Source organism: Aspergillus affinis, assembly GCF_023601865.1.
Source record: "Aspergillus affinis strain CMG 70 chromosome Unknown NODE_137_length_90870_cov_88_068056, whole genome shotgun sequence".
Taxonomy (NCBI): Eukaryota; Fungi; Ascomycota; class Eurotiomycetes; order Eurotiales; family Aspergillaceae; genus Aspergillus; species Aspergillus affinis.
The window spans coordinates 66,415-90,870 of record NW_026515918.1 but is presented as its reverse complement, the minus strand read 5'-3'; the positions used below and the strand labels follow the sequence as shown (position 1 = coordinate 90,870).

At 48.4% G+C, this 24,456-nt stretch overlaps 9 protein-coding genes across 9 annotated transcripts; 3 read left to right on the top strand and 6 right to left on the bottom strand.

Annotated features, from left to right (window-relative positions):
- Positions 1 to 576: 576 nt before the first annotated feature.
- Positions 577 to 1,936, bottom strand: KD926_001813 (SDR family oxidoreductase; the record flags this gene model as incomplete). The annotated part of the gene is made up of 4 exons (XM_053093743.1): positions 577 to 1,175; positions 1,224 to 1,413; positions 1,464 to 1,603; positions 1,657 to 1,936. 4 exons carry the CDS (start codon positions 1,934 to 1,936, stop codon positions 577 to 579), a joined length of 1,209 nt encoding a protein of 402 aa, XP_052951451.1.
- A 1,035-nt stretch (positions 1,937 to 2,971) lies between these two features.
- On the top strand, positions 2,972 to 4,505 carry KD926_001812 (uncharacterized protein; the record flags this gene model as incomplete). The annotated part of the gene is made up of 9 exons (XM_053093742.1): positions 2,972 to 3,131; positions 3,182 to 3,201; positions 3,252 to 3,288; positions 3,339 to 3,365; positions 3,412 to 3,452; positions 3,504 to 3,848; positions 3,903 to 3,957; positions 4,008 to 4,112; positions 4,177 to 4,505. 9 exons carry the CDS (start codon positions 2,972 to 2,974, stop codon positions 4,503 to 4,505), a joined length of 1,119 nt encoding a protein of 372 aa, XP_052951450.1.
- Positions 4,506 to 5,045: 540 nt separating this feature from the next.
- On the bottom strand, positions 5,046 to 6,948 carry KD926_001811 (putative beta-glucanase; the record flags this gene model as incomplete). Its single annotated transcript, XM_053093740.1, has 9 exons — positions 5,046 to 5,299; positions 5,359 to 5,388; positions 5,442 to 5,556; positions 5,607 to 5,694; positions 5,748 to 5,857; positions 5,913 to 6,067; positions 6,119 to 6,473; positions 6,525 to 6,613; positions 6,693 to 6,948. The coding sequence occupies 9 exons, from the start codon at positions 6,946 to 6,948 to the stop codon at positions 5,046 to 5,048; spliced, it is 1,452 nt and encodes a 483-aa protein (XP_052951449.1).
- A 1,397-nt stretch (positions 6,949 to 8,345) lies between these two features.
- Positions 8,346 to 10,291, bottom strand: KD926_001810 (thiamine diphosphate-binding protein; the record flags this gene model as incomplete). The annotated part of the gene is made up of 3 exons (XM_053093739.1): positions 8,346 to 9,971; positions 10,045 to 10,167; positions 10,232 to 10,291. The coding sequence occupies 3 exons, from the start codon at positions 10,289 to 10,291 to the stop codon at positions 8,346 to 8,348; spliced, it is 1,809 nt and encodes a 602-aa protein (XP_052951448.1).
- Positions 10,292 to 11,048: 757 nt separating this feature from the next.
- KD926_001809 (plasma membrane Pth11-like protein) lies at positions 11,049 to 12,326 on the bottom strand (the record flags this gene model as incomplete). Its single annotated transcript, XM_053093738.1, has 4 exons — positions 11,049 to 11,825; positions 11,936 to 12,009; positions 12,071 to 12,107; positions 12,159 to 12,326. 4 exons carry the CDS (start codon positions 12,324 to 12,326, stop codon positions 11,049 to 11,051), a joined length of 1,056 nt encoding a protein of 351 aa, XP_052951447.1.
- Positions 12,327 to 13,345: 1,019 nt separating this feature from the next.
- Positions 13,346 to 15,093, bottom strand: KD926_001808 (vitamin H transporter; the record flags this gene model as incomplete). The annotated part of the gene is made up of 6 exons (XM_053093737.1): positions 13,346 to 14,246; positions 14,295 to 14,350; positions 14,399 to 14,499; positions 14,555 to 14,650; positions 14,706 to 14,872; positions 14,933 to 15,093. The coding sequence occupies 6 exons, from the start codon at positions 15,091 to 15,093 to the stop codon at positions 13,346 to 13,348; spliced, it is 1,482 nt and encodes a 493-aa protein (XP_052951446.1).
- A 4,001-nt stretch (positions 15,094 to 19,094) lies between these two features.
- KD926_001807 (zinc-dependent alcohol dehydrogenase family protein) lies at positions 19,095 to 20,253 on the top strand (the record flags this gene model as incomplete). Its single annotated transcript, XM_053093736.1, has 3 exons — positions 19,095 to 19,611; positions 19,663 to 20,020; positions 20,079 to 20,253. The coding sequence occupies 3 exons, from the start codon at positions 19,095 to 19,097 to the stop codon at positions 20,251 to 20,253; spliced, it is 1,050 nt and encodes a 349-aa protein (XP_052951445.1).
- Positions 20,254 to 20,529: 276 nt separating this feature from the next.
- On the bottom strand, positions 20,530 to 21,646 carry KD926_001806 (mandelate racemase/muconate lactonizing enzyme family protein; the record flags this gene model as incomplete). The annotated part of the gene is made up of 2 exons (XM_053093735.1): positions 20,530 to 20,852; positions 21,025 to 21,646. 2 exons carry the CDS (start codon positions 21,644 to 21,646, stop codon positions 20,530 to 20,532), a joined length of 945 nt encoding a protein of 314 aa, XP_052951444.1.
- A 644-nt stretch (positions 21,647 to 22,290) lies between these two features.
- On the top strand, positions 22,291 to 23,981 carry KD926_001805 (aconitase X catalytic domain-containing protein; the record flags this gene model as incomplete). Its single annotated transcript, XM_053093734.1, has 2 exons — positions 22,291 to 22,414; positions 22,465 to 23,981. The coding sequence occupies 2 exons, from the start codon at positions 22,291 to 22,293 to the stop codon at positions 23,979 to 23,981; spliced, it is 1,641 nt and encodes a 546-aa protein (XP_052951443.1).
- Positions 23,982 to 24,456: the final 475 nt, after the last annotated feature.

Here is a 24,456-nt window from a genome sequence, read left to right as displayed (position 1 = left end):
CCCACCGAGCATATACCTATATTCAGTTGAATCGATAGGATATCTGCTTAGGGCAATGACCAAGTCAACCGACAGTAACTCTGTTATAGGACCCTCGCGCTATTTTATCAAAAGCCTTTCCTCGTCATGAATCTCTGCTGCTTTTATGTATTCTATATCTCGGAAACGCCATGGATGCAGATATGTGAGCAATCTGACAAGGATTTTGCGTTTGCTTATACCTCAACATGATCCAGTTCTTACAGGTTTTATCTCAGAAATTTTGTTAGCGAATAGAATGCGAGGGGGACATATTTTAAATAAGAATCTGCCTAAGCGAAGCAAGATGTCAATCATGCACAGATCGATGGAGTCGCTGGTCATTAACAGGGTCGGCCAGTCGAAGGATTTCGGGTTTGGGGGTCTTTTGGCAATCAGATCTTTATTCGAAATCTTTGTTCGACTTCGTCAAAAATATCCATGCTTATACACACTTAATTACCCACAGAGATCTCCGGGCTTACTAAGGATACCATAATCGAATCGCAGGTTCATCTATATTTCTCATACTGTATATAAGAACCATCTAAAATCTTTTTAATGGCCATCCTTCAAAGCGCCCGTAGGCGGGATAATCTTCTCTCTAGCCATATGTTCAAACACATCAATATAGCTTTGGCCCACCGGGACCTCCTCCGTGAATCCCAAATTCCGAATCTTCTGTAGACTCAATTCCCGGTTGCGGTGCAACAACGTGAATCCTACTTTACAAAATATCCACGCTGCCTCATTGATCTGACGATACTGCAGCCCATAATCCGCGCACATCTGCTTATAGTCATCCGCATGGTCATACCACCATTTGTCGATCTCAATCCACCCTTCCTCGCCAGGCCCTGTTCCTTTTAGCCCGAAATATGCGGCAAGGAGAGGCCACTTGACACTCCAAGATCCCGGGGTCTCGGTATCTGCGATGTTGAACGCCTCGCCATTTGCTTGGTCGGGCTTCAGTACTGATAGATAGATTTCCGACTTGCTGATGATGTCCTGTGATGAGTCCGTGAAGGTGTACTCGTAATTTTTATGACTCCCGGGGAATTGCACGCTAGCACCAGGACCATTAACATAAAGGTATAGAGCGAGATAAAGAGCAAGAGGCTCCACGTAGGTCATGCTGGTTGGACTGGGGACGTGCCCTGCACAAATCAGTATCTCGCTGATCGATCGAGAGTGAACTGCCATACCGACGATCTGATCCGGTCGAACCTCGCACCATTTCCACCGTTTGCCTTTCGAGGCTTCTTTTATGATGTCGACTTGCGGGTAGTAGAAGATCTCGTCGCCCCAGGGGGAAGGGATCCGTGGGTTGTCTTCCTTCAAGGGCGGGTTGATTTCGATCTTGTCTTGGAACCGAAATACGGCGACACCGTAGTTCTGGGATAGTTAGTTTGAGAGGGTTTGTGTGGAGATTATTGATTGCATACGTTTGTTCCTGTTTGCAAGACCAGGAATTCCAAGCTTTTACAGAGTTGATCGCTGGCGTGCACGGCGTTGTGGGTCATGTGGACGTTGATATCCCGAATGTCCATGACATTTTGGGAGTAGGCAGTAGCGTTAGAGTATGCTGGATGGTATCAGAATCTGCTGTTGAATAGAATAAAGAAAGGATGTGTCTACCGAGATAGTAGATGTGGGTGATCTGATCCAGGTTAGGGATCTTCTCCATTTGTTGGATGACATTGTCAAAGCTGGATCTCAGATCAATACCTGAGTACAGTTCCAGTCGCGGATCCTGAGGGAGACCACTTTCTTCAACCGTCTTAGGGCGATTGGTTAGACCGACGACACGGGAAAAAGTCGTGGGAGTTGGGTACGATAGGAGGTTCTTTGTCGCGGCCCATCCTGAAATCCCACTCGCGCCGAAGACGAGAGCAACGTTGTTCTCCGAGTTAGCCATGGCAATTCAGGTAGGGCAATGGATTATGAAACCGGAGAGGAGTAAGTGAAGTAGGGATGAAGCCGCGTCTCGATCAGCGTACTTATATTCGCGGCCTCTCGCACATCACAAGCCCTCAATCCATGACAACTGCGCAGGATGGACTATCTCCTAGATCATTGTCTCCACCAAGAACACGAGCACCAACCATCTAAAGCTTTGACTGTTGGTCATGGTCTTAAAAGCTGTAAGTCTACTGTTTGTCGACAAAGATGGAAGGGAGCAAGACCGTCGACCCATCGCCAAGGTGCAACGGTGCCGGCGATCACGATTCAAGAAACTTTCGGGGAGCGTTTCAGGGTAGCCGTACTTCTGACATTCTGAATCACTCATGTGGGGAGTTATTCCGGCGTCCGAGGCTCAATGATAATCCAGCATGGTCGAATATCACCGACAAGGTGGATCCACATGGTCAATATCGCCCCCACGGCCGGTGGATCTCTGCCAAGGGCTAAACACCGGCGGCGGCTGATCACTATCGACATGATTCAATGAGTGTGCACGTTTCTATAGTCTTGTTGGCGCTATGAGCATCATTTCGACATTGTGCGTCGCAACTATTTTGGTTCGTTCCCTCTCGTTCTCCACATGGAGCTTTCGCGCCTTATTTGCGGGTTTTAAGATAGACCACACGGGGTTGGCTCGTCTGTGCCTTGTTTGTTCCTTCCAAAGGAACACGAATTAAGGCCAATACTGGCCTTGCAGCCTTCATGATAGTCCTACTGTTTCGGTAATGATCGATCGAGGCCTGGATTGGCGAAAAATACTCCGTACACCGTAGAGCAAAGAGAGGCCTTATTGGGACCGACCATTCCTTCTGTTCCATATTAAGACATGTAGATCTTAGTTGTCAGGGATAATTGTTGAACCTGACTCGCTGGGGCAATTCACGTCAGGGGATTTGACAGAAGTTTATTCCCAGCATATATATACACACGGCGAATTCTCCTTTTCCTTTGCCATGGGATTTTGCTTTCAGTTGATCGCTTTCTCAATATGAATCCACACACGCTCGATGTACGGGACATCGACCCTGGGTCGAGACAGGCTACGGTATTTGGGGTCGGGATTGGATTTATGGCTTTCATTACTGTTGTTTTGAGTCTTCGAGTGTATGCACGTGCGGTGATTCTGCGTGCGATGGGTGTGGATGATGGTATGTCATTGCGTTTGTGCGGCCTGAAGGACTGTACTGATTTCGGACAGTATTCATAGTGATTGGAACGGTCTGTGCTTCCAAGAGTTATCCTCTTACAATGACTAATGTGACTTGAAGACTCTCACTTTTGGACTATCAATCTCGTCAATAATTGGTGGGTGTCGAAAATTTCACTTTCAAGGAGACTTAAGCTGACTCTTCTAGCGGCCTACTATGGGGTTGGCAGACACAGTACGTTGCTTCACCATGAGGCCTTCCACCAATTAACAGGATCCAGTCGATGATATTCCCGAGAACGATTTTACTCCCATGCTGAAGGTATTTACCTCTACAATACCCTACCGACTCGTCTGACAATCCACCGTGCAGGCCATATGGGCCACTCGAATTGTCTATATAACCGGCCTCCTATTCATTCGGCTCTCCCTGCTATGGTTCTATCTTCGCCTTGACCAACGTCCTCTAATGAGTTGGTCCGTCTATCTACTCATTTTCATCAACGTCGGCCTCTCCGTCTCGAGTGTCATCGTCACTCTCGCTTCATGCACGCCGCCTTCGAAGTTTTGGAACCTGAGCGGAACTTCACCGGGTAAATGCATGGACCCGGATGCGCAGCAAATATTCTATGAGGCAAACGGTATTCTGAATATCATCTTGGACATTCTTATTTATATTGTTCCCATGCCGACCTTGTGGGGTGTGAAGATATCGAATGTGCGTAGCTCTGCATCCCCTCATCCGAAAAATGTACTAACGCCTACATAATAGCGTAGGAAGGGCGCTCTATTCGGCATCTTTGGTCTAGGGATTCTTTCCATTGCAGGTGAGCTTCTTCACATATAATAATATAGCTTATCATCTAATGTTGAAAAGCCGGTTGCGTGCGATACGACTTCGTCAAAAAGCTTGCCCACAACAAAGACCAGTACTACTACCTCGCCGATTCGCTTAATTGGTGCAGTATCGAATGCTACGTTGGTGAGTACCCTGTATTCACTTCTCCATAAAGTCACCCAATCCTCTAACTATGAATGCCTCAAAGCCATATTCTGCGGCTCCGCGCCCGCCCTTCAAGTCATCATTAAGACCTACGCACCCCGCGTTCTCGGGACTTCCAACGCCCAGAAATACGATAGCCAGAGAAACACCCCCGGACAAAGGTATTCGAACCGCATGAGCACAATGTACAAGATGAGTCGCCATCGACGACTAGAGACCGATCACGGAGGCAGCCAGGATGCGATTGTCTCCGCCGGGGCGCCGGGGAATGGGATCGTGATGAAGACGGACATCAGAATGGAGGTTACGGATCCGGACTCCGATGAGGGAAAGAGAATGGATACGGGCTTTCGTGTAGATTTTGGGCGATAATTTGACTAGGCGTAGTTGCACTTTTTCTGTGCGTGATTCTTTGGAAGAATCTAAATGGGCGTTGGATGATGGGTACAGGCTTTCTACTTGGTGAAAAATTTTAGACTACAAAATAATCATAATCATTTACTCGAGATTACAGATCAGGTTCATTAAACTGGATCGCTTTGGAGATTTGATCTTTCCCGTCAAAGGACCCTAGACTATTGGAATTCTGCGTCTTGGCTAAACTAGTGGCGTGGTTAGATCGTGCTCTACAGATTATGATGTCCACTCGGATCCCTGTCAACAAAGGATTCCCTATTTATTGGTAAAAGGCCATGTGGGCTGCGCCCTGCATATTTCATTTGCAACCAGTGGTAATAGTGTTATAACTTCTTTGCATTAAGCAGCCAATTTTGGAGACGGTCAGAAGCCTGAAGCATGCACAGTCCTCATAAGCTGCTCGAAGTACGATGGAAAAAATCTCGAAATCCTTATGGGTCATACGAAATGACCTGTCAAATTTGCCAGACTTCAACTATCTATTTTTAACTTCATCTACTCGGGTGGATACACCACGATCCGGTCCAGATCCGCACCCTTATAGTCGAATCCGTTGTACAGGCCCCCCACAGTGATCGTGTTCTTTTTCCCCTTTTCCAGGGTCAGCTGCAGTGGAGTAGAGAGGATGATGCCCTTGTGCGTGTCGCGCTGGTATAACGTCTCCACCTTCTCGGTCTTCCCGTTCACGACGACGCTGCTGATGCGACGGAGTTGCCAGGACCCGCCGATGCGGTCGGGGGATCCTCCCGCTGTATGAATTGATTAGACCGCGGTGGGGGAATAGAAGATAGGAGATGAAAGTACTTACGTTGGTCGCCAAAGCCCATGTCGTCAGTGTCTTTGATTTATTACGTCAGTAAAACATTCCGGTTGTGTGTTGAGACTGCTCACTTTGATAGTAGAACGACACCCATTGAGGCTTGCCGGTTCCCTCGATACCCTCAAAGGTCACGGTGCTGTCGTTACCATAGATTCCGGTGAGAATCACTCCGTCGGTCGCGAAGTTCTGGGCGGTTAGCGGAAGACCTTTTCCTTTCATCAATATCCGGAACGTACAGCTTCCTGCTTGTATGCGTCTCCATTCGTCTTGGCCTTCTTTGCGGAGTATGTCTTTCCCTTGATGGGCTTCCATTCTCCAGTTTTCCTGCGGGAGTTAGTTCTGTTCTTTGCAGCGAGGTGCTCAAAATAGAGCCTTACACGTTGAGATCGTAAACGTCGTTCCAAACAACTTCAAGGCTATTTTTCTTCTCGTCAATCTCAACCGGAAGCCAGATGTATCTGCTCTCCCACAGGGAGTTGGAGTCCCACTGATTCTGTTAGCAGCAGTTCCGATGACGATAAATCGACGGAAACTGGCCATACCTGGTCACCAAGATACAAATAGGTGGTTTTCTTCGAGCCCTTGATCCTCAGTGAGTTTCCAGACTGCGAGTTGAACGAGCGCGTGTTCAGCGGTGTAACGATAAATGGCTGCGACCAAGGCCCACTCAGCGAATCCGCCCTGAAACCGACCACATCTGTCAAAACGGTTAGTCCAATTCAATAACAATATGCTGGTCATGACTGACTGTTCGGTCGATATCCAGTTTTATGGCTCATAAGCGCCCAATAACTTCGGTCGGTCTGGATTATAGTTGGCGCTTCCAAATCGTACTTGTCGAATCGATGCACCACCTCGTCCAGGGCAGTTACGTTGTCATTGTACCGGGTGACATACACATCGCGCCCTTCCTTGCGGTCGCCGTTGGAATACAGCGCATACGTCTTGTGGTCTTTGTAGTCGGTGAAAAGTCCAAAGTCCTGTGACCAGTTCCCGAGCGGTGCGGTCGCGTCAACGAAGCTGTAGGGGCCGGAGATGTTGTTCGATGTCGCGAGGCCTTGTAGAAGCCAACCGTATGAGGAATTGTCGGCATGCCACCACATCTTTTCTCTTTGTTAGCCGGCCCTTTGTCTGTTTGGGTATACTGAGCGCACATGATATCGATCTGCCTCCTCGCTGTAAACCACTTTGGGTCGCTGGATGATATGCTCGGGGGATATGTAGTCGTGTCCTTTGACGGGCTCTGAGCGACCGGGTTAGCACATTTTCTCAATTAGGTAGCGTTCCAACAAATTCCGGAACAGAGAATGGGGATTTTATACCCAGAGCAAGTCCATGAGCTTTCCACGTCGCCAAATCGTCGGAACTGTAGACCGACACTCCGCCACCCTCCTCCTGTCCCTCAATTTTATACTCTCCAAACAACCAAAACTTTTCCGTCTTGTCGTCAAAAACAACACCGCCCGCATGCGCATTAACCAATTCTCCATCTGTATCGCGCCATCGCCCTCCAGGCACGATGTATTTGCCCTGCGCAACAACGGCCAGGGAAAGGCCGAGAAGGGAAGAGAGCAACATCGTGGCTGCAAAACTATCAATTTTTCAGCTCAATTCTCAGTGCTCGAGAAAGCTCCTCATCCTGGTCCCAGCCAAATGCCTTCGCAATTTATAATCCCCGACACTACCTCAGCCAAGCCGCGCATCGGCTGATTGTATCCCGAAACTGCGGGGTTACATCATCGCAAGTTAAATGAATTTCTCCGTCCGGGGGCCTTGGTCTGGTTGGCGCCATGAGTTCGTGCGATTAATTGATCGATGAATCGTTGGTGCGGTGTAGTTAGTGCTTTCCAATTGGATCCTGATCTTGGTTTTGCTGGTCGGGCGTATGGCAGAAGTCTCGCGCCATAATCCCTCCGTTCCCCCGCAATTTGTTGCTTTTCTCCGAGGTGTTTAGCGTGGCGGTGGGCTTGGCTTGTCAAGGGGTTTGTTGCCGATCTCGTATGATTTTGGCATTGTGTGAACGTGTTGAGCATGGTCTTTGCCTCCTTGGGATTTGGGGTTGTTCATACTCCGTCGTGTTTGTTTGCAGTAAATCCAAACAGTCCAAATGGCGTCAACCATGCAAACTATGCAAACCAGTGCTCCTCCCCTCCTCTTCAAGGACATTTTACCTCCGCCATTGATATATCTCCTTACCCATAACCCATAGATCAAGGTGTTCACAGAATTGCAGTACTCGACAGAAAATTTGAGGCCATGGTTTTGAATGGTTGTCAGTGTACTGGGGAATTTTTGAGAAATGGGATGTTAGCTGAGAAAGATATATATCTCTGGGGGAAGCTTACTTCCCACTGGTGATTATATCGTTCTTGCACTGATAGGAGGAATAGTGATGTTTATGTTCGAATTTAGATGATAATTCCAAAACGTGAGTCTAGGTGATGAAGGAAGATGACCATGACACTGTAGAGGAAGACGAAGTGTTCAAAAGTAAGCAATAGTTAGTTAATAGAAAGGTAAAGATGAAATGCTTGGCAGACTGAGGCCTCAGGCATTCTACGTCGGTCCCTCTAATCCCAATACGGTTAGTGTACATGAGACACCGGTGGATCTAGTAAGCCAAGCATCCTACATCATCGCTATCTTCTCGTCTACTCAATTCGGCATCTCAAGACGATGAAAGGGACTGATCTCATCTTCAAGGGGGCTTTGGCGGATAATCCTCAGCACTGGTCTCAGGCTCAGGTATCGTACATATTTTCGTTGGCTTCATGATCGCCTCATGTTTTTCGTCAGAAGCTTCTCATGGTGAGATATGGCGAGTCATAATAAGATACGGGATAAAGAATGAATCCTATTCTTTGTTTAAACTCTACGATAACCGCCTTGGTGAAGAAGAACCAATCATGTATTCATCGTGTCTGAAATGTTGAAAAAAACGAAAGATATGAGGGCGATCAAGATACCTAACTATCTTATTGAATGATCACATCCAGAACGGCCGATTTCTTCTCCTCCAAAACAACTCGAATGCCTTCTTTGATGGCCTCGTCCAACTCATCGGCTCGCGTGACTGGCCTCGTCCACAAGTTCCCATTTACCGCCGCCTTAGCGACCTCTCCATAATTAGGCCCGTCTTCAACCAGCGAAATACCTAGATCCCGATTCGTCAGGCTAGCAGCTCTGCCCTGCGGATGAACATCAGTCAGACACTGGCGTGTGGCATTCCAGCCACCATTGTTCAGAATCACAGTCAAGAACGGACACCCGTAACGATGACTAGCCCAGTAGACGGCCGTGGGGACCGAGAACACAAAGCTGCCGTCACCAGTGATGCTGCACAGGAACGGACTTTCAGCGGCTTCATTAGTACGGATATTTGGTCGGTCGGAGAGATCGTAGCGGTATGTTGCGAGTTTCACGCCGATCGAGGCACCACCGGCCCAGCCGAGTCCGCTGCCCCCCTTTGTGATATGAGATCCCGGACGCGTGAGCTGCAGCTGCTCGGTCATAGCAACTTGATTAGTGACAGAGTCAGTGACAAAGATGGTGTCTTGTGGCACGAGGGCCTGAATGCGACCGCAGAGGAAGTCGACGCTACAGGGCCCTTCCGGGCTAGAGAGGAGCTGGGCTGCGCGGGAATCGATCTGCTTTTTGCCTTCGGCGTGAGCCGCGCGGAGGTCATGAGCACGGGATTCCCAGTTTTTTTGGAGTTCCGGGAGATGGGATGACCCGGATATATATGCGTTCAACTGGGTAAGGGAGGCACAGGTATCGGCATGGAAAGTAGCCGAGGCACCGATGTCGAACACGTTCATACGATCCTTGCGCGGATCGAGGTCTATGTGGAAGATCTCCGCCGTGGGAGACGGCTGCACCCGCCGAGGAATCCAAGGCACATCGGAATCTAGCACGAGAATAATGTCCGCGGACTTCACGGCGGGCGCGGCTCCGGTCCCACGCGTCACGCACGCGGGATGGGTTGCCGGGAAGCATACCTCACGGAGCTCGGAGTCGAACACCCGCAGCCCTTGAACGGTATCAGCGAGCTTGATCAGCTCCTTGACGGCACGATGATTGCGGCCCAGATAACCAGTTATCACCAAGGGTGATTTGGCGTCTAACAGGGCGTCCCCGATCAGTGCGACTGCCTCGGGGGACAGGTACCCCAGCAGACAGGATGGGATAGGCTTCGGCCGGGACCCCAGCGAGGGAATCTCAGTTGCTAGAATCTCGCGAGTTGCAGTGAGATAGACGGGGCCCGGCGAGCCGGTCGTTGCCATTAGAACGGCTCGATGCACAATTGTCCCGACGTTGTGTGGAGACTTGATTTCCGCACTGTACCGACCATAGGGGGCCACGAGAGCGGACTGGTCCCGAATATCCTGGTACCACTGCACATGCTCTGACCGAGAGCCTGGGACCTCACCCAACAGCGTGGAAGGCGCTACTCCGGCGAAAATTACGACAGGGGCTCGTCCGCTAGATGCATTGTGCAGGCCCTGACCGAGCGCTGCAGTCCCCACGTCCACGTGTGCGAGCACACATGCTGGCTTATGGCTGATCCGGGCGTAACCATCCGCAGCAGACATGGCTACGAACTGATCGATCGATCAGCATGAGACCAATTCTTTACGCAGTGCAGATCTTTGGATGGGTGGGGAAAAAACACACCTCGTGTTGGAATAGGATGATCTTGGGATACGACCTGGCTGGATCATTTTGGCGGCGGACATAGGCCTCAATGATACTGGGATGATCGGAACCAAGTACAGTGAAGAGATAATCGACGCCTGCCTGTCATTTGCGACATATCAGTCGATAGAAAAGCCAACGAGGAAAGGGAAAAGGAAGAAGCTACCTCTGCCAGGGCTTCCAGGAAAGCATCAGCCACGGTAAAGGCGCTCGTTTGATCGGACATTTTGCAAATACTGCGAAGAGGGTGGGCTGAAGGAGAATGCTGGTTTCAGCTCCCCCCCTCCCTTTATGCCGGTCACCTAATGTCTCATTGGAAGTGCGTGTCGACTGAGTACGGGGACTTTACCACTAATTTTCCAACTAAATCCTTCTTTTGACAGGGATCTTTGGGACTAGTAATTGAAACATTGTGTGACAGCGAGTGGAGCATCCTTATATTGAATCCTGCTAGTTTTTGCCACGACGGCAAAGGCGCTGCTTGGAATTAGCTTGAATTCGAGTCTTTGCAAGGTTTAGGTTCTTGGCGACGGTGGAACAACCTCTTATCTTGTGATATACACCGTTCCTCGGTCAAATTGAAGGCAAACGCTGGTGTAAATTCAGATGAAATGAGCAAGGATCTGGGACCACCCTTTTGTTCTATTTTCCCGATCACTCAATTCCACCGAATCGGGATCAACATTTCTATCTGGATGATCCCGGCACACCGCCATCAAGTGGTTCTCATGAATACTAGGGTAATACCAGTGGGGCAAGCAGCGGGAGACACCACGTTCTAGTTTCGATCCCTGGGCGCAAGGCTACATTACGAGTACTATATAGATTGATCCCGATGAGACAATAGTCAGATTAAGAAAAATGATACCGAGACTGTCCGAGAGTGTCTATGAGGGACCTATCCATTGGCATAACCCAAAATGTAATCCAACAAAAGAAAAGTGTATTATTTTTAAACCCTAGATAATGTACAGTACAGAGTTTCACGAGCGAGCCGGCTCACTATGCATCTTAAGATCCGTCTGTATTAGAATCTGATTCTTCGCCAACCGCTCCTGGCTACCCATGCTCCCAGCATCGGCATCCAAGTCTTCTTCGTCAGCCTGAGCAGTAGTCCGAACCCCAGATTGCGACCCCAACCGACTCATCTGGTAATTTGCTCTCGACCGACTCCGGCTCTTCCTCGACCCGTTCGATAAGGAACTGAACCAGCCCGGAAGTAGTTTTTGAATCGGATGTTTCAGCATCGGCAAGCATGCGCAGATGATTCCCGTGCTGGCTTCAATGGCACTCCAAATCAGCGCGTCGAAGGATCCCCATGTCGGATCGTGCGTCTTTGTACTGGCTACCATTGCCCACATGCGGATGACACTCGTGATGCAGACGAAGAGACCCATGCAGAAGACTAACATGACGCCGATTTTCCGACTGCGGTCGAGCTGGAGCTGTGCAAGCACTGGGAGCGGTAGGAGACAGACCCAGATATCAAGCCCCGTGTTGATGCCCGCCCATGACCAGCGGAAACTGGCGTTCTGGACACATTTCGCTGGAATCTCTTTATGCCAACTGGCGTGAATGGGGATACATTGGAAGATGGTGGCGATAACGAAGCTGAATGTAGTGGAGATCACGAAGGCGATGCTGGTCCAACAGACGAGGCGGAATGTGCGCGTAGGGAATAGACGGAGGTAGAAGGCGAGGAAGGAGAGTTTGTTGAGACCGAGGACGAGTTTGTAGAAGAGTTGAAAGAGCCAGAAAAACTGTTTGTTTTGAATGGGTTAATTGTTCATCTCTCTCCTTTTTCTTTTTCTTTTCTTTTCTTTTCTTTCTTTTTCTAAATATTCGGGTTAAGGGATACAACTAAACTCACCTTCAGGGCTAGGACCTTATTTCCCCCTGTTCGTTGGACATCGACAAGATGGCGACCAAAGGCGTAATGACATGCTGTTTGTAATTATTAGAGAATAATTTCAGAAGAAGACGAATAGAGAAATAGGTGTCATACCCAGATCGCCCATAACTGTATTCACGATTTGGAATACCTAGTTGCTTTGGTCAGCCAGACACAGGCATATGGGCTTCGACAAACAAACCATGGACACTGCGATGAGCGCATCATCGGCAGCCAGTCTGTTTTTCGTATGTGCCTTCCAAAGAAGTCGATAGAGTACCAGGAAACCAGCCAGGGCCGTCAAGACTCCCGTCACCTGGACAAATAAGGGACCTTTATTCGGGACTTCGTCCGGCGACAGCGTTTCCATGATGGCGTTACCTATGTGGCCGGGAAGTCGCCCCGGTCGCTGGCGAGAAGAAATAGAGCAAGAGAAAAAGCACAAAGGAAAAGAAAGAAAAAGCTGAAAAGAGCGTAACTGATATGGAGAGGAAAGGGTCGGATGCTAGATGGAAAATACCAAAAAGACAACCGCGACGTCCGCCATGCAGCAAAAGAATACGCCTTATAATGCTTCCAGAGCATTAAATGGGCGAACTAACACGTAAGGTCTACTGGCTGTGGCTCTTAGGTCCGTTGGATCGGGAAGTATACTAGAAATCTCCAGTCTCCACGCTTGGTAAAGATGCCGGCATCCTACATGCACCCACTAAAGGAAATTCATAATCTTGGCTTCGGAGTATACCGTACTCGGAGTACACGGCAGTTCTTTGTCTGAGACTGTTTTTTCCGTCATAATAAATTGGTTCGGAAGGAGGCACTTGCCTTGCTATACGCACTAGAGACAATTTATGGTGTTGGCTGACTAGGGGTATACGGAGCATGACTGAGTAATTCACCACTCTGGAGGGAGACCCACCAGCATCCGGACATTAGCCATGGTGTGTGCGGACTGCAGAGTACGGACTGGGATGATATACACAGTATCCAAGGATACACCGTATGAATTGCGTGTGTAGTGTGTACGCTGTAAGGAATACAGACTTCAGAGCACGCGACTTGATTGGCGGATGTAAATTATGTCTAAATTCCGGACCGCGGCCGAGAAGGTTGGTTCGGCCCGCTGTGGGTCTTCATTTAGGGTTAAAATTGGTTAGACCCCCCCAGGGCAACTCCACCCCATCAGCAGTCATGAGTCAAGACGAATGGCAAAAGCTTAAAGGGTTCATAGGATGCACTAACTCAGTCGTCATACCCTAATCATAACTCTTGCGCTGTGTAAATGAAATTATATGAAAATGGCTATTGATCAACATGGCACTAGTATTAAAACAAAATTCCTCGTACCAAAACACGCTGCCCCAAACTCATACGGTCCAGCGTGTTTATCTACAGCTGATACCTAAAATCAGGATGCGCATCGCCAAGATCCGCGTCGCTGGTAGTCTCGGCCGTCGAGTCCTCCGTCTGGCTGTCCCGCCGACGGTTCTCCGCCATTAGGGCAAAATAGTAGACCGTGCAGGCCGCGGCGGCCATCACAGCAAAGGCCAGCCCCACTCCGAACCCGACTGGGTATCTGGGAGATTGGCTGGTAATAAAAACGTTCCCGGACACAAAGGCACCGCAGTTGCCAAAGGCTGGCAGGATACCCATTCCCACACTTCGTTTCACGCCCTTGCCAAGGTTGATGCACAACCACACCACCGTGTTCGACATCATGATGAACGCTCCAGACGCCACGAAGAAAATTCCCATATAGCGAACGGCGGCGGGCTGTACCTGCGCCAGCTCCACACTCCACCCGATGATGATCAAGGCGGCGCCGAACATGGTAAAAAGATAACGGTGACGGAGGCGGTCACTGAGCCAGGCGCAGGAAAGAGTCAAGACGAAGGCGACGGCGTAGACCGGAATGCTGTGCACCTGGGCCGAGCGGCTCGTCCATCCGAGGTCTTTGAGAATAGTGGGCTGGAACGCGACGAGAGAGCTGGCACTTTCTTCGGCGCCCATGTATGCCAGGACACTGTTGTACTCGTCAGCGATCGGTCGACTGACGAGAATCACCAAGAAAACCCACCAGATCCAAATCTTCCAGTCGCCTGCCATGCCCAATACACGCTTGAACGAGATAGGGTCAGTACGAACACCACCGCCATCGGCCTCAAGACGAGCCAGCAGCAGCGCTTTTTCATCGGCTGTCAAAAAAGTCGCATCTTCAGGGAATGGGACCACGATCCAGTAGCAGACGGCACTGACACCCATGGTGATGATAGCCTCGAGCAGGAACAGCCTATAAAGTTAGCGAAAAGACCATATGATAACAGTAAATGAGACCTACCATTTCCATCCTGCGTATCCGCTCATGTTCAAACCGGTTAAGAGACTCGAGAAAAGCTATTTATAGTCAGCGAATGTCAAGTAAGTTTATCCACCCGAACCTACCCCGTTGAAAGCACCAGCTGCCATGTTCGCACTGAAGAATATTGCATAACGTCGAAGGAACTCGTCGCGCTTATAATAACTTCCAATCAAGTATGCGCAGCCTGAAAAATCATGTCAGTGATTAATGGAATTATCGAATGGGCGCTTTTTACGAACCAGGAACAAACCCAGCCTCACACATTCCCATGAAAAACCGGCAGGCGATCAATCCGGTAGCATTTTTAGTGAGACCCTGTCCCATAACGAACAGACCTAAGGTACAAAATATTAGCAGGTTTTATCGCAGAGAAGCTTTGGTGAAACTCACCCCAGGTAAACATATACAAAACGAGGATCTTAGGACCGAACTTCTTGACCAGCAAGTTTGCCGGCATTCCAAAGATGACGTAGGCGACAGTGAACATAGTAACTGCCAGATTATACTGATTTCCAACGAGATTCAACTCCTTGGTCATTCCTGCAATTTTCGCATTTCTAACTCCTTATTAGCGATTTTCGTCATAGAGCTAATCTGCGAGAAAAATGATGGCTCACCCGATATTCGACCGATCCATGAAGGAGATAAGAAAAAGAAACCATAATGCGGGGATCACACGCCAATCCAACTTCCGCAGCAGCTTCTTTTCCAATTCTGGGTCAAACTCAGTAGAAGACCGCGATTCAACGACCCGCGGTTCAATATCAGGCTTCTCCATGATGGGCGTAATTCCTGCAATTCCAGATGCGTGACAAAATGAGGGGATATAAAATGGCTTCTCCAGGTCGCCAGGCTTTTGTAAATAAGTCCAGTCGGATTTTCCGAGCGGCAATGAAAAGAAAAAGGTAAATTAATAAACTAACAGAGTCTCCGGCAGGTTCCTGGGTGCTTAGGTGGATTCCTTCCCTGCGTAGGATATATACTTAAAGTATCGAGTTCTTGGTAAACGGAGATAACTTGCCTACTGAGCATAGTGTGATACACTATTTTGCCTTGTCGGGGAACATACATACGGGGGTGCACCACTTTTGTTGTAATTTCTTAAAGACCCCTAGTGGCAGGTTGTTGGTGGATCCTAGTGTCCAGTCTAGAGCCGCGCAGACCAACACTCCGATATTAAAACGAATTGAATTGGGCCCGCCACAGACCGGCTGTTATCTGCACGATATCAAAAATGTCCCGCCTCGCGCCTTCCGCGCCCCCAATGGTAATCTGATCCTGGTTGCTCAGTACCCACTCGGTGGTGGCGTTCGAGTCGGATGAAACCGGTATCACACAATAGGAATGGCATGGAGGCATATATATGGTGCTGACCACATACGGCTTTTTCTAGCACCTGCAGCCTAATAATAAGGACCTTACAAGCGTCCTAAAATACGCACCGAAGACATGCAGAATTTTCAAATGGTCTTGGTAGTAGAACGAAGGGGTCCGGTTCTCTGTTCTCCTACAGAGTACGGAGCAGAGACATTATCAGACCACAAACATTTGAGCAGCGTTCTATCGCCGGATCAGATGTGGAGGTTCCTTTCTTAAGTAGATCTAGCGTACACCGTATCGAGGCGATTTGCCTCGCACAACAGGCGTAATTGTGCTGATCAGTTTGCCCCGTGAAACCGTCGGAGATCACTCTCAGATAGGAATATCAAGGACATCTGTCCGTATCTCTCTACACTGTATGTATGTACTCATCTGATATCACACTTCTCATGCATATTCTGGATGGTCTAAGTCACCGGTCCCTGAATTCTTGCACAAATAAAACTTACCCCTGCAGAGACTAGCTCTGGTACACAGTACAAATTTGGCTCTGGGCTCAGGACCACCGCCTTATTACATTAATATCCCGGAGTTAACCCGACCAAACACCAATTTAAAATAAGGGCCACTGTTCAGCTCTCCAATAGCTAAGCAGGATTCCTGTTTAACCCTGTGAACCTTATTCTCCGCCCCCAACTTCCAGAGGATGATTTAGTGAAATGAGGATGACTGTTGTTGTTTGAACACGTGATGAGCCTGAAGCTAGCTATATGAGGAATGTGTTAGAGAACAGGCTCTGAGCCCTCCCGTTCCTATTATAGAGGATCTCATAGAATAGGAACAATTACTATGCGCTCTAAGATCCTTTCTAATATCTCTATTCTCTCCGCTGTAAATTTGACAGCACCTACGCTGTCGGAGTTGGCCATCAACTATGTGGTCTTTCTTTTATTCTTTTGGCGAAATATATAACACTATTACTATCTTCATGACAAATTCATAAGTCAGGGCAAGCTGCACGAAGGAATTTGTTTCCCGGAATGTACCGGGGCGAGTAAATGTTTGCTCATTGACCGAGTTCACCTTTCTTGTTACTTTATAATGTCTCTTTGTTTTATTAACTTGCACTACCTATCAAGCCGTAAATCTTGATCAATAAACCTACCGAGAAATTCCTGGCTATGGTTAGTATTCTAAGAGCTTCTTATTACTATCATAGATACAACCTATTGCTATCCCACTTTGACCTCCAACTGGCCGGTATATGCGAGGAATAACGGTAAGAGAGCTATATAACAGTCATAATCAACGGCTGAATATCGAGACAAGGGAGTGGTTAAACACGTCCACATAAGCTAAGATCAGCCTCTACAGGGGCACCTTATTCCTCGGAGCTTGCAAATGTTATACTAATAGTCAATCATTGGAGTTCTTGTGGAACATTTTTAGTCATGAAAACAATGTAAGCTTTCCCCGACTTTATCTCTGGCACCAAACATGCAGTAGTAGCTCCCGCGGCTCTTTGTTGCAGAGTAATTTCCCACTGAGTTGACACAGCCCTTGTGTGGGTTGAACAATGAAATATGAGCGAAGGAGGGTCAAGTTAATAGAATAAAAGGGGGACGTGAGTATCCTTCCAGAGTCAGTTTATCAACGATCACAGCGAGCAGACAAGATCACTAGAAGAAGATTGCTCATTTAACTCATCAATGAAATCTCAAGTGATAAACTTAGGTGAGTTCTGACAAAACTTCTATTAGTCTAAACACAGACTTTCGAGCTCTGTAAAAATGAGTGACTATCCGACTTCATCTACCCCCCATTACGACAGTCCGATTCCTATAATTTTGCGAGGTTAACGGTCGCTTTTTAAGGAGACGGACAGGTATTGAGCAATGGTTGGAAGATAAACTTTTCTACGTGCTGCCACCACCCAGGTCAGAGGACATCAAACTCTCTCTTGTTCTTCAGCACGTACCCCCAGATACGCCCATTCATTGGTGTCTGTTTGTAGGCCCTGAGAGCGGACCTGGCTCGGTGTATGAGGTCAAGGGAGACCCAGAAATTATGTATTATCGCTCACCAAGGCGTTTGGTTTGCTTGAGGCGCGACGATATCAAAGAAATGTACGATTTGGCTACTTTGACGGAGCAGCAAGCAATGATCGTGAAGGAGGTAGTAGACTCCGAGCCACTTCCTCGGGCACCTAAGTTACTAGCGATCCTTCACCATCAGTTTATGTCTATGAAACTAGATATTTAGAAATATGATAGGGGTCAGAATATAAATTAAGGGGTAACCAGATATTACGCATGAGACCCGTGAAGCCCTCAAACAAACGCACTTTATATTTTAATTTGGTGCGCAATAAGACATATTCTCCTTACTAGAGTCATTGGTTTCTCATCTTTCATAGACATATCCCGGTCTTTGATTAATACAAAATAGTGAATTCTTTCCCCTTCGTTAAATGGTTCTCGCTGACAAGCTATGATCAAAAGCCTTTCCTGAAACGATATTTAGACTTCTTTCCTTTAACAAGGATACAATGTCCTATTTCTGAAACAGTTCTTATATACTAATTGGCCCACAAGGGTAGGATTATTATCTAAAAATCTAGGGCCGACCTTCACCTAGGTGCGTATATTGTAAAATTGAATAATAAAAGCTCAATGAACAGGAACCAAGCAGGCTACCGTTTCCCGGTGTTAATAAACCTGGTCTGTGGGAGAACAGATTGCTTTTCCTAGATATCGAGAGGACGAGTTGATTCATCAGCAGCAATTAACTAAGAATAATCTACTGACCGAGGTGTATTAGCTTTCTATGGTTCTCCAGCCCTACATCGATAAGCCCAGATAGGTATGTAGAATTCATCGTGTGGAGCTCTCGATTGCTCTTCTTTAGATACACCTTCCCTTTCAAACAGACTTAGTCATTTGTACATTAAAGGACGGTTGAGCATTTCGACTGGGACGGGAGATATCGTTTGGGCGAACGATTGTAGGAGTTTCTAGCGAGGCAATCCCCTCTAGATCGATTTGCGGGATGCGGGGACCCGTAGAGTCAATCGTTGGCTGATCGGGACGAGTTCCGAGAGCTGCCTGTGATCGCTTCATGCTGAGGTTTAGTGCGGTCGGGTCTCGTAGAGGGCAAACGATCGGGCCTTTTCCCGCTGGTTACCGCTCTTGGGTGTAACATATAAGCTGGAAAGAGTTGCGAGCTCGTTGCAACAAATGAGACAACTTATATGCCGCTACTCCAGTTTCAGTAAAAAGAATGAGAGCCTCATGGAGGGGTAGGTGTGGATACCGTCGGTTCTGATCGTCTGTTAGTGCCACGACGTCGAGGATTAATAAACAATATCTATAGGGCGTCCGGTATAAAAACTATTGGTAATTGCTTCAAATCCTTTTAAATATCAATTTCTTTTCAAGGTCTCATTTTAAATAAGCAAATATGTCTACCTCTAATGTTACTGAGCGTCGCGCGTTTCGGCGGACCGACGATTATACTCCAGGGACACCCAAGCTAAAGTTTGTGCGCGAAGCCCTCTCGCTGCCCCTGGCTCCGACCGCAGTCTTGCTTAAAGTTCATGCGGTCGCACTCAACTATCGTGACGCCAACATCGCGAATGGAGGAAACCCGTGGCCTGTGGTACCGAATGGAATCCTGTGTAATGACGCCGCAGGCGAGATTATCGCTGTCGGTGACAAGGTGAAGGGCTTTGCGGTTGGTGATAGGGCCGGTCCCATCACTGACACGGAAAACATCTCAGGGCGCGAGGTGAAGAGGTCGTGGCTCGCAGCAGATGAGGACGGGGTGATGGCGGACTATATCATCTTTGATGAGAATGTTCTGTGCAAACTTCCGGAGTACCTTGACTGGGTTGATGCTGCCACAATCCCTTGCGCTGGAGTTACCGCGTGGTCGGCCTTGAAGGGCATGAGCATTGGGCAGACTGTGTTGATTCAAGGTACGTATCCCCGGACCCTGAGATAGAAATCATGGCTTACAAGCGGGCTAGGTACTGGAGGTGTGAGCATGTTTGCGCTCAAGCTTGCAAGGGCTGCGGGTCTTCGAGTGATCCTGACCTCGTCAAGCGACAAGAAGCTGCAGCAAATGAAGGAGAAATATTCAAACCCGCCAATTCTGACCATAAACTACGCTCAGACCCCAGACTGGGACCAGGAAGCGTTGAAGCTCACCGGTGGCGTTGGTGTGGATATAGTTGTTGAAAACGGAGGAACTGGCTCCTTGGTCAGGAGCCTGAAATGCACTCGACGTGGCGGCGTGGTCAGTCAGGTCGGATACCTTTCCAAGCAGGACTCCAATGACCTGCGGGAGCTGGTTCCGACTATTATTGATCGGAGAATCAACCTCAGGTGAGAGCAACGATACTCCATGCTTAGCAACAGAACAGCAGTCTGACGCGAACTATAGGGGCATCAACGCGGGTTCGAGATATGATATGGAGGACTTCTGTGCCGCTCTATCGGCGGATCAGACGCCACTCAATGACCTTATTGACAAGGTATTCCCGTTTGAGCAGGCCGAAGAGGCTGTCGAATATGTCTGGCAAGGTAAACAAATCGGAAAGATTGTGCTCCGTCTCTAGGGAAAGATATGATCGGCATGGTACATACATAGGTCTTGCCCATCGGAATTGAGGTCGAGGAGCCCGAATTTATACTGTATTTACTTCTCTCTCTTAAACGAGTTATTCTGTCCCTCAATTGAATACAGGGTGTTCCCCAACCTTACCATCGCCACTCCTGGACAATGTTTTAACTTAGAAAGATTTTAAAGGAACCGCTCGAACTGTACGTTTGAAATCCAGGGAAGAACCCCATCTCGAGTGCGAAAAAACAGTCCATTACCTAGAACCGAGAAACTAAAAGTAGCTCGCAACTGGGTCGCCAAGCACGTCCAACCGCGGCGTGATTCCCAATCCAGGCACGGTAGGCGCAACCACATAACCGTCGATAATATCGAACGCAGCATCCGCCGTTTTAACAGTAAGCATGTGGCGACTCGCAAGGACACAGCGTAAAGAATGCTCTGGGATAGTTTGACTCAAATGAACCAGGGGTGCGAATCCAATATCCGAACCGCATGTTTCTTGCACGCTGATGATATACCCAGCAGCCAAACAGAGATCTCGGACACGACGGGCCTTGGTTAAGCCACCAAACATTTGAACCTTCAAGTTGATTCCTTCCCCAGTATTACCGGCAATCATTTGCACCATAGAAAAGCGTGAGTTCATCATGGATAATTGGGACATTGGTTCTACGTCGTAGGGAGAGACATTCTCGCCACGGTCGGCAGGGAGCCTCAAAGGAAAAGTCGAGCCCCTCAGGTAACAGCCTTAACATCCTCAGAGTACCTTCAACAGTCAGTCCGCCATTGGCGTCGACAACAAACCACTCGTCTGGCTTCTTGTCCTTGAGAGCTTCCGTAATGCTGGCTGCATCAATGACGGGGTCTCCACTGATCTTGACAGAAAAACCCCTGGAGCCCTTTGCTCGATACTCATCAACAAGAGCTAGCATTCCTCCCGGCTCGCGAACTGGAAGAGAGGTGATAATTGGTAGCTTCGTATCTGTGCGACCCCCGAGGAGTTCACAAACAGGAAGATTTGTCCATTTGCCGAAGATGTCCCAGCATGCAATATCTAGTGCTGCCTTTGCATGCTCATGACCAAGGAGTGTGTCGTCCATTATATCATTGATACGATTGACTCCCCGCGGGTCCTGCCCGATCAACTTTGGGGCAATTTCTGCAATTCCCACTCGAACACTGAGCGCATGGGAAGCGATGAAGTTAGAGCCGAAAGGAGTACTTTCACCCCAGCCCTCGATTCCATCTTCAGCGGTGATCCGAACAAAGGTACCGCCAAAACTGGGATATTCTCGCCCAACAGAGAGATAGTATATTCCTCCTGAATACGGCATGTCGAGTTGGAAAACATCGATTCGTTTGATCTTGAGCTCTGGTGGCTTAGACATGGTGCAAGTAAGATTTGTGGATGTTACTTGAAAACCTAATTGAACGTGCCAAAGAATTTCATAAATTGATAATATCATTGTAGTGGTCCTGAAACCTTATAGTCCTTTGAAAGAGAGAGGTTTAAACAGCCTACAGCTAACATGGAAATGATCGTTGGGCTTGCTGGGATCGGAAGTAGGTGACATTTCTCTTAAATCCCTGCGAATTGCGGATGACACTCGGGTGAATATATGTCAGATGATAATCGGAAACTAGTCCGAGATAAATCGGCGATTTGCGAGGGGGTGACTAGTCCTCATGCGACGGGCTTCATATCACTCACGTCGGCTTCAACACCCGAGATCCCCTCTTGGAGCGGAGATGTTGACATATCACTAACTTGTGGTTGGTGCTGAGTGTCATTTTCTTATTTTGCGTTAGTGAGTAGTTACTCGGGACTGTTTACCTACTTCTCTTCGCAAACACCTGCGAATTCCCTGAAACCCGCGGCAGCTTAACTGATTTTTGACTTGTCCAAGACATACACGCTTTCCTGCCAGAACTACCCCCAACTTTGAGCGTGTATTGCCTTGGCTCAATACCACAACTCATTGTTCTCTCACGATAACTCTGAGATACACAAGCTTCGTCTGGCATTTTGAACATGACGATGTCAAAACAGCGTTCCTTTCGGGGTACACCCTATGCCACCGGTGCCGCCTCGGCCACATTATTGGCAGCGGATCTCGAGCTCAGTTTACCGTCCTCGCAATACCTGGAGGAAGGGGGTCGTGTGGCGGTAGCGTCGTTATGATGGAGCTGATTCTCAATGAGTTAGGACCCAAGGCATTGATTTTCGAGCGCCGCGAAGAGATCATCACTCTAGGAGTGATGGTTGCTGAGAAACTATTTGAACAGACGGCGGCCGTGATCACGCTGAACCCCGAGGACTTCCGTCAAGTGCTGGAATGGGATGGGAAGGTTGTTCACATACAGGATGGCCTAGTCTCGGATACCCTTCTGGAGGCCAATACTTTGAGTGGAGCCACGAAGCCTGCCGTGGACCTGAATGCCTTCGATATCCAGCTTACCGATACCGATCGAGCGATCTTAAACGGGACTAGCGGTGAAGTGGCTCGGATCTCACTCAAAATCATCATTCGAATGGCGGATATGATGGGCGCTCGAGAGTTGATGGATATTAGTCAAGCTCATGTGGATGGAGCCTGGTACAGCCCCGGTTCTGTTGCCTTTGGACAGAAGCTTCGGGACTGGGGCGGCAAATTCCAGGTTCCTACTACTATCAACTCTTTGAATGTTGACCAGAAGCGGTGGCAGGCTCTTGGGGTCAACTCGGAGTTTGGCTCAACCTGTGATGAGCTGGCCAATGCCTTTGTCGATATGGGCGGTAAGGTTTCATTTACTTGCGCTCCCTATCTACTCGAGACTGCCCCTAAGCTAGGCGATCGAATTGCCTGGGGAGAGGCGAATGCCATCATCTATGCCAACAGTGTTCTTGGCGCGAGAACCCTGAAGAACCCGAATATGTTGGAAGCTTTGATTACCTTGACGGGCCGCGCACCAAAAGCAGGGGCCTATTTAGAAGATAATCGCTTCGCATCTCTCTGGCTCAAAGTGACGCCACCTAGAAGAGTCGACGATTCATACTGGCCAATCCTAGGCTACGCTCTCGGCGCAATCACCTCAGCTCGCATTCCGGTGATTACTGGATTAGAGCATCTGAAGCCTAGCAGTGACGACCTCAACGCATTCTCAGCGGCATTTGCGACCTCTTCTAGCACACCCATGTTTCATATAGTCGGCCTGACTCCGGAGGCTCCCACCCTTGAGGCTGCATGTCCCGAGGGTAGAACTCCCCAATCTGTCGTTGTAGATCGGAAAGATCTTTACAATATCTGGGATGAGTTCAATTATGGCTCCGAGCGCCGGGAAATGGATCTTATCTCATTTGGTAATCCACACTTCTCCTGCCGGGAGATCAAGGAGGTAGCGAAGCTATGCCGGGGAAGAACTAAAAAGGATAACGTGGCTGTGATTGTCACCTGTGGTCGTTCTCAGTATAGTCTTGCCTTGCAGGCGGGCTATGTCGAGGAGCTTGAGAAATTCGGAGTTCAGTTCCTCCAGGACACTTGCTGGTGTTCCATCGCGGAGCCCGTCATCCCGAAGAATACTCAAACAATCATGATTAACTCGGGCAAGTATATTCATTACGGACCCGGTTTGATGGGTAGGAAGTTTGCTTTTGGTAACTTTGAGATGTGTATAGATGCAGCGTGTACCGGGAAGACGACTGGAGACTCGCCTTCGTGGTTACTGGATCTTAGACTTAACTAAGAGTCTTCTATAGTCAAGACATTGCGCTCTTTTGGGTCGATATCACTATCAGCGATACCGCTTACTATGATTAGAAGTAAATTTCTATCCCTATAACTATGTAGGTTGTAATTCTGCGCCTATTTGTTGTACACTGCATTGACTTTACATATACAACCACATACCGAGGCTCCTATTCAGATTTTAAATCAAATTCCGGCTAGTGACTCCTTTAGCTTACTCCTGTTAGACATTTGCAACAAAGTGCACTTGAATGACCGTGGCATTCTTACACAATAGACTACGATTGGCTATTGTTTCAACTCACATAGTTGTACGAGGTGAGATTCCTGCCGACTGAAGAATCGGATGAATCTTCGCATTGCAACTTGCAATGTGTCCTTCCCCGCAAATCACTCGATACCACCGGGAGCGCTCCCGAATTTAAACTTGTATCCCGTATCACTAGCGCTCTTTTCTTTGGAAATATGTCTTG